Here is a 7,368-nt window from a genome sequence, read left to right on the forward strand (position 1 = left end):
TGTGCATGTAGGGCTGTGTGTGATTGTCTGTGTATAGAAAAATCAGAATTTTCAGTTGTGTTTGTAGTTCTCCTTTACTTGTCCCATTTAAGTTAGAGGCAATGTTCCTGAACGGAATAGCCTGACCTATTTAAACACTTTGCTATTACTTAGAGAGGTTTTTTTTTATTCCTTACCATATGCCAGTCCTTGGAAATTCCTCTCATGACTCTGCTGCTGCTCCTGGAAACCACCAATTGTTGCTCGTGACAATGGCCAGTCCCTGGGAAATTAATTTTTCAGCCAAATTTCCTTTACCATAAATAGATACTTCTGTGACATTGTTGTCAATTATTTTAACAGGCAGAATCAACAGGTCGCAGTCCCGAATAAAATCCATGCAGTACTTGAGTGCATCTTCAGACCAATCCTTTCCGTTTTTGGGAAGAACACCGTAAAGTCTGCAGTTATAGGTTAGGGCGGGTAGACTAGCCATTTCTTTTGAGATCACTTTGAGTCTGCTGTGGTCTGAATAAGGAATAGACGTGTAAACTCCATAGTCAAGAAGATTCAGTGAAACAGAGCTCATGTTGATGCTAGCAATCTCTGCTCTGCACCACTCATCGATTCCAAAGCACCTAACCAAGCATGCAGAACCAAGCCTTATCATATGTGCAGTTAAGGGCAAGAGGTCATCTGTCAGTTTTGGAGTCAATTCGGATAATTTGTTCATTAATACAACCGAGTTCTCTAGCTGGACAGAAAAACTGAAGGGGTTCTGAAAAGCAGTAACAAATCCAGCTTGCACTTCAAGAGACTTAAGCTGAACCCTTGGTATAATAGATGGCAACATTACAGTTTCAAAATTAGAAGACACGGCATTGCTTATGTCCTGTGCAATGGGTTGGGGGGCAGTATTAAAGACCTCCATAAGCATTGCACTATTCACCAATATATCTACTTTCCAGCAGCTCTCAGCTTGCAAAAAATTAAGAAACAGGATGTCCACCTCCTTTTGCAGAATAGACTGCATTTGTGATCGAAAGAAATGTATTCCAACTCTCTCCATCCAAATCCATGTACAAGGAACAGACTGACGAGGCAATGATAGAGCTGCAGCAGAAAGGGATTTTGCACTGTGCATACTAACTACTTCATGAGCACCGTGGTCCACAAAGAACACAGACATCTCTGCGGTTCCTGGAATGATTTTCTCAACAGCTGCACGAAACCAAGTCTGCATTTTTTCAGATTTCACCAAACACACCATGCCTTCTGAAATATCTTTTGCTACAAGCTGGTTGTTGGCCTGTTTGACAACTGCCGAAATCTGCTCACCAAGTTTGGAATCTTCTGCATAGCTGGCCAAGGTAACAAAGAGAGTTCCACTTTTTGACAGGTAAACGGTTTTAACTTTTTCAATCTGATTGGGTTTCAAAGTCACATCTGGGATGGTGTCTTTTCTAACCGAGGCGGACGATTCTGGAGGAGTCTCGAAGCTTTGAAGAAACTCTGTTACAGACTTCCCTTCCAAGGTTATACTGACCTCCCACTGACTGCCATGTCTGCAAAGAAAAACACAACTGAATGGTTCCTTTGTAACTTGTTCAGAAAACATGTCCGCTGCCTTTTTACTCCATTTTCCATCTTGACATTTCTGAGCACCAGTTAGAAGAACAGAAATGCTTAACCTGGGTACATTAAAAAATCTTTCAGGGAGTTTGAAAATGGAAGGAAAATCCACTTTGGATGCATTGCCGTAATCAATAAACTCGACTTCAAAGGAATTGCTTTTCAAAATTTCTTTAATCTCCGCTCTATAAAAAGCTTTGTCCTCTGGATACTGAGCGACAACCAAAGTACCTTTCTCAAGATGGTTTACATCAATAGGTTGTAAAGACGTGTCATTTAGCTCTTCCTCTAGTTGCAATACCTGCTTCTCATTTGTAGCTAGGTGGATGTAGAACTCAGAAGGGCTGCATATGTGAGATGCATACACAAGATGAGTGGAGCCAGTTTCTAAAATCATTTGAGGAAGATCAGTTGATTTTAAAGGTTCTTTAAGACTTGGTGGACTGCAGGAATTTCCGACATGCAGTAAACTTGGCAACTTTGATGCCTGCATGGTGTCATGCAAAGGCTCCTTTTGTAAGGTTTCAGGTATAGAATTCTGAGGACTATCTAAAAGTAATCTGGAATTTAGACGTGGAATGACATTTCCATTCAAATCAGATGTAGTTGTTTTATTGTCTTTGACTTCAGAATCAGATTTCTTGCTTAGCTCAGGTAGAGGGTGTTGTTTTGCACCAACTGGAAGTGCAGTGCTGCTACTCTTTGCATTTACTGCATTCTCCGGTGGCTTTAACTCTACACCCAACATTTCTTTTATTTTACTATTCACAGAGGTATTTCCGCAAAACAATTCCATTTCCAGTTGGCCGTCATTGTCTCTGGATACAATCAAAGCGCTAAGAGGCGTGTCGAAACACTGTTCTTCAAACCAAGCTTTAGCTTCTGTGGTAAAAGTGGTTTCTTTTAAGCCAGACAGATAACATGGAATAGCTTGCATAGGTTCAAATAAAACATCCGTAGCTTCTTCAGGGATAAGCAACAGATCAGCTTTCTTTACCATATGGCTGTTCCCATAGTCTACGAAAAAGGCTAGGAAATTATCGGAGTCTACGGGAGACACCAAAGCTCTGTAAAAATGCCCATCTTCGAAATATTTTGCAATACACACTCCCTGTACATTTTTTCCTGTTTCAGTACTTGTGCGCTCACCTAACGCAGTCACCTTGCTCATTAATGCCTCAACAGTCTCTTCATTTTGTGCAAGCTGACAGTAAAATTTTCCTGTATTATATATGTAGGAAACATAAACATATTCTTTGCTTCCCACCTCAAGATCAAAACTGGAGTAACAAAATGTGTGTATATGAACAGGCGGAACTGTGCCTTCAAAGGTAAGATGTCCTTTGCTAGCTAGCCAATGGTTTGCATTACCGCAGGAGGTTTCCAGATCTACTAAATTAGAAAGGTCCTCGGAGCCACAACCTAACACAGTGATGACTGTACATTTGATGTCATCGACAGAGCCTACAAGACTCTTAAAATCCTGGCAAGCACTGGTAGACCACGTGTGATGAACACTAAAAGAAGATAATGCCTTGCTCAAGCAACATCTAAAAGCTTGACCTTCCCATTCAAGGAATTGGGGTTTAATTTCGCTAAGCTCTGAAATCAACACTCTCTCCACCCTTCCATAGTCCACAAAGATCACATCAACTTCCTTTTTGGAGATATGTTTCACAACAGAAGCTCTGAAAAACTTTCCAGTGCATGATGACCTTGCAATGCAAGCCATTTGTCCATGCAGATAACTGCCGTTTGAAGATTTATAGAAAGTCTGTATTTCATCCATCAAAGTGTCTAGCCGAGTAAGGTTGCAAGAGAGTTGGCACCAGAAAAGTCCTGGTGACCCCACATGAGAACACTTAACATACCTAACGGCCCCAGGCTTGAATGTATATTGCTTGAAGTAAATTGGAGAAATATTTGAACTTTTGTTATTTGATGCTTCACTAAAGGAAAACGTTTGTGCTTCTGATTTTGTCTTCATTGTCCATTCACGTAATGACACCTTTATATCACCTTTCGTCACACACTCCCCAACAGAATGTTTGCTGCTACTCTTTTTGTTCTTGCATTTTGTACCCTTTTCTGGCAATGGACACATTTGGTCTACGGAGCTGGAATTTAAATCAGTCTTCCAAAACTCTGCATAGCCAGCTTGCACTAACAGAGAGACAATATCAGAATTTTCAGAGCTCTCCGAAAGGCGCATTTCCACTACGTACTTGAACCTATGTTTTTTAAGAACATGGCAAAGAAGAGCTTTCCCAGCCACAATTTTTTTAAAGGCATCATTTGCGCTCTTTACCCATACATCTTCATGGGGATAGGCGTAGGCTAGAGTGCAGCACATTACCATTGCAGGCAAAGTACTGAACTTTGGCAACAAAACCTTAACATCATAGAACGGAACAGTCTCGGTATTCCCATAATCAATGAAATAAACAGAAATGTCTGGGTTAAGCACGCCAGTGATTAGAGCCCTATAATAATGGCTGTCTTTTGCATACAGGGCACAGCAAAGTTGACCAGGCTGGGGATCTTCGATCAACATTTCCATAAGCTCACATTTATTGTATCTTTCTGCAATCTCTGCCATCATCTCAACAAACTCATTTTGGCAGTGATCGGTTCTTATCCAGAAGTTTGAAGGATTCAGTACGTATTCAACATATGCCACATGGACGGAGCCCGTACCCAGTTGAAAGCACTTGTAAGAAATAACTCCTTCATTACTCATCTTTTTGGATACAAAAGCTTCAGCCAGAGCAGCGTCTGGACTTTTCTCCTCATATTCAGTTTTGACAGCATTGGGGCAGCTGTTAGGATAAAAAGGTGGAACTTGCTGGTTTGTCAAATGACAGTCAGAATTGAGTTCATATTCCTTTTCATACAACGATATCCTGAAAACTTTTTCATCGCTGCAAAACTCTTCAATGCGTGCAATGACTATATGTCCCATCAGAGCCTGCTTAAACAGAAATAACTGCATTTTTCTTGTACTCTCTACAAAGTCATTCACCCTAGATAAGGCACACGGGATGGCCAACATAGGCAAGAAGAGGAACTTGTGCTTTAACTGATGAAGATCACTGGACAGTATAGTTTCACTGCTACCAATGTCAAAAAACAAGACTTTTACATCACGGGAAGACAAAACTGTCAGAAGAATGCATCTATACCACAGTCCGTCCTTCCTCTTGGCAGCACAAAGTGCGCCATAGTGTCCATGTGTATTGCTTTCATCTGTTTCGTAGTGCGAGCACATGCTAGCAGTAAGTTTTTGCAACTCTGTTTTCCAAGACAGTATATGACAATAAAAGCGTTCTGGACTCACTGCTGAGGAAATTTTTATTTTTTCTAGGGTCCCAACAGAAATTTTGGGGCTTAGACAATCCAACATCTTTAGGAAACATGGTTGATCATCATTCAAGCTCAGAGGGGTGTCTGAAGTCAGCTTCCTCTGTTGAAGCAAGTCAGGCATTTGCTTGCCGTGGGAATTTGCCGGGAATTTGTTAATGATATCCACAAGCAGGCAGAATGTGTCCGAATCCATGTATTTTGCCACTTGTAGTTCAATGGCATAGTCAATGACTTTTGACACTTCCAAGAGAATGACTTGATGCGGTAAGAAGGTTTTGACATGTCCGTTAACTTGTTCTCCAACCAAGTTGGAGAAGAAACTTTTGGCTCTGGGGGACCATTTCTCATCCAACGGAAACACATTAGCAAAGATTCCATTCACTATTTTCGGAGGAAGCTCAAACAACTCGCCAGTAGCGGAAGCAATTTGTTCAAATGGGACTTTTACTACGTTCCCTTGATCTATGAGGACTACTTCAAACCTCTGCTTGACCTTATCCAAAATTTTCCCTCTGTGCCATGACCCAAAAGGTTTATCTTGCACTAAGCAAAACTGTCCAATATCCAGGTCTTCATTCACTTTTGGAACAAGTTGTAGCTCTATCTTTAGTACATGGTAGTCATGTTCACAGCTAGAGATGCGTTTTCCTTGAAATGTTATCAGCACATCATAAGGATTGCAATTGACACTCAAGATTGTCAAGTCCATTTTCAAATCAGGCTTTGGACATGAAGACAGGTAATACATTTCATCTGGAAAAAAATGTATATAAAGATAATTAATTCATACTTATAGTGTATAATAGAACAAAAATACATATGCGGAACATCTCTGTAATATACATACACATTTCTACTAATTTCCTGTTGTGGACTAATGACACAGTGAGGGGAATTTATCAAAACTGGAGCAGACAAAATGGGGAGCAGATTTGCACTGCCACCAATCAGCTTCTCTCTCATTTTCAAATCTTATCTGAGCAAACTGAAGAGAGGGGCTGATTGGTTGCCCTGGGCAAATGCCTTACATTCTGTCTGCTCCAGTTTGATATATTCCCCCCAGTGACTTTCCTTGACTAATAGAGTGCACAGCAGAGCTATATATTGCAAAGAGGATCAATCACTTTCCATGGTATATTTACAGGACTGAGGGCCCATTCACACCACGTCCAAATCATCTCCAGACCAGATTGTTTCCGGACCCAAAATGCATCCTAATGTATCCCCATGCTATTTCTGGCCTGTTTACACCAGGGCCGTCCGTTCCAGACCAGAAAAATACTGCATGTCTCATTTTGTCTGGTCTGGAATAAACTGGAAAGCATTGAAACGCATAAAAAAACGCAAACAAGCGCACTGGAGTGCACCCAATAGCCCATTTGAGGGCTAGTTCACACCAAGTGCAGAGCAGTTACTGAACGCATCAAAACTGCATCCAACGCATTCCAAATGGTATTTTGGACTCTAGCTCACACCAGAGCGTTCAGTTCCAGAGCATGTGGAAAAACTGTAGCATGTCCTATTTTTTTCTTGCTCTGGAACGCACTAAACCGCATGCATAAGCATCAACAGTGCATGCAAACGCCCTGGAACGCACTGAAAGCCCATTTTAGGCAAAAAAATTAAAAATGTTTTTTTTCTTTTCTTTTAAACAGCCAGAACACTTAAAAAACGCCTCAAAACACAATGCACTGCATGTGCAGAAACTCGTGCAGATCTGGTCTGCATTTGGTGTGAACAAAAACCTGAAGCTTAAATTTTTTTTTTTTTTTAAAACAGCTCCGGAAGGCAGCAAAGTCGCGGTAAAAACGTGGCAAAACGCAATGCACTGCGTTCCAGATCTGGTGCAGAAAATGGTGTGAACATGCCCTGAAGGGGAGCAAATAAGAGAACTTTACTGAGACAATACATGTGACGCACAGAAATGTGGGATGCTAAAGATTCCAGAACGTTGGGCTCTGCAAACTGTATTGGTATTATCACAGGTTGCCTTTTTTTTACATATTTTAGCAAGAATAGATTTCAGATATCACAGTTAGCAAAAAGGTAGAAGATACAAATATGAATTATGCAATCAAATCCATGGCATCCAGCCATCTCCATAGTACATAGTGTGAGATACCGGTCCAGGGGGCCGGTATATAACAGCAATCCTCAGCGAAATTGGAGAGAATAGGCGAATACAGTGGCTTTCAAAAGAGGAGAGGGAGGTGAAGGGAGAATAATAATCTCAGACCAATCTCCTTACTCCCATTCACCTCATCTACAGCCGCCTAAGTCACCACCTCGCTGATCACAATCTGCACGACCCCAGGCCGAAGGCCACTATTCCTTACTCTTGCTATTAGATCTTTCTGCTGCTTTTGACACTGTTGACTACCTGCTCCTCCTCAA

At 41.2% G+C, this 7,368-nt stretch overlaps 1 protein-coding gene across 1 annotated transcript; it reads right to left on the minus strand.

Annotated features, from left to right (window-relative positions):
• Positions 1-202: 202 nt before the first annotated feature.
• On the minus strand, positions 203-5,683 carry LOC108796556 (tudor domain-containing protein 15-like). The gene has a single exon (XM_018568051.1). It carries the CDS (start codon positions 5,681-5,683, stop codon positions 203-205), a length of 5,481 nt encoding a protein of 1,826 aa, XP_018423553.1.
• Between the last annotated feature and the right edge of the window lie 1,685 nt (positions 5,684-7,368).

The sequence above is a fragment of the Nanorana parkeri genome, unplaced genomic scaffold (assembly GCF_000935625.1).
Source record: "Nanorana parkeri isolate BGI_ZX_2015 unplaced genomic scaffold, ASM93562v1 scaffold1131, whole genome shotgun sequence".
NCBI classification, from domain to species: Eukaryota; Metazoa; Chordata; class Amphibia; order Anura; family Dicroglossidae; genus Nanorana; species Nanorana parkeri.

What these genes read in the sequence shown, in the direction of transcription:
- LOC108796556 (XM_018568051.1), bottom strand. Translation starts at nt 5,683, where the DNA reads ATGGACTTGACAATCTTGAGTGTCAATTGCAATCCTTATGATGTGCTG.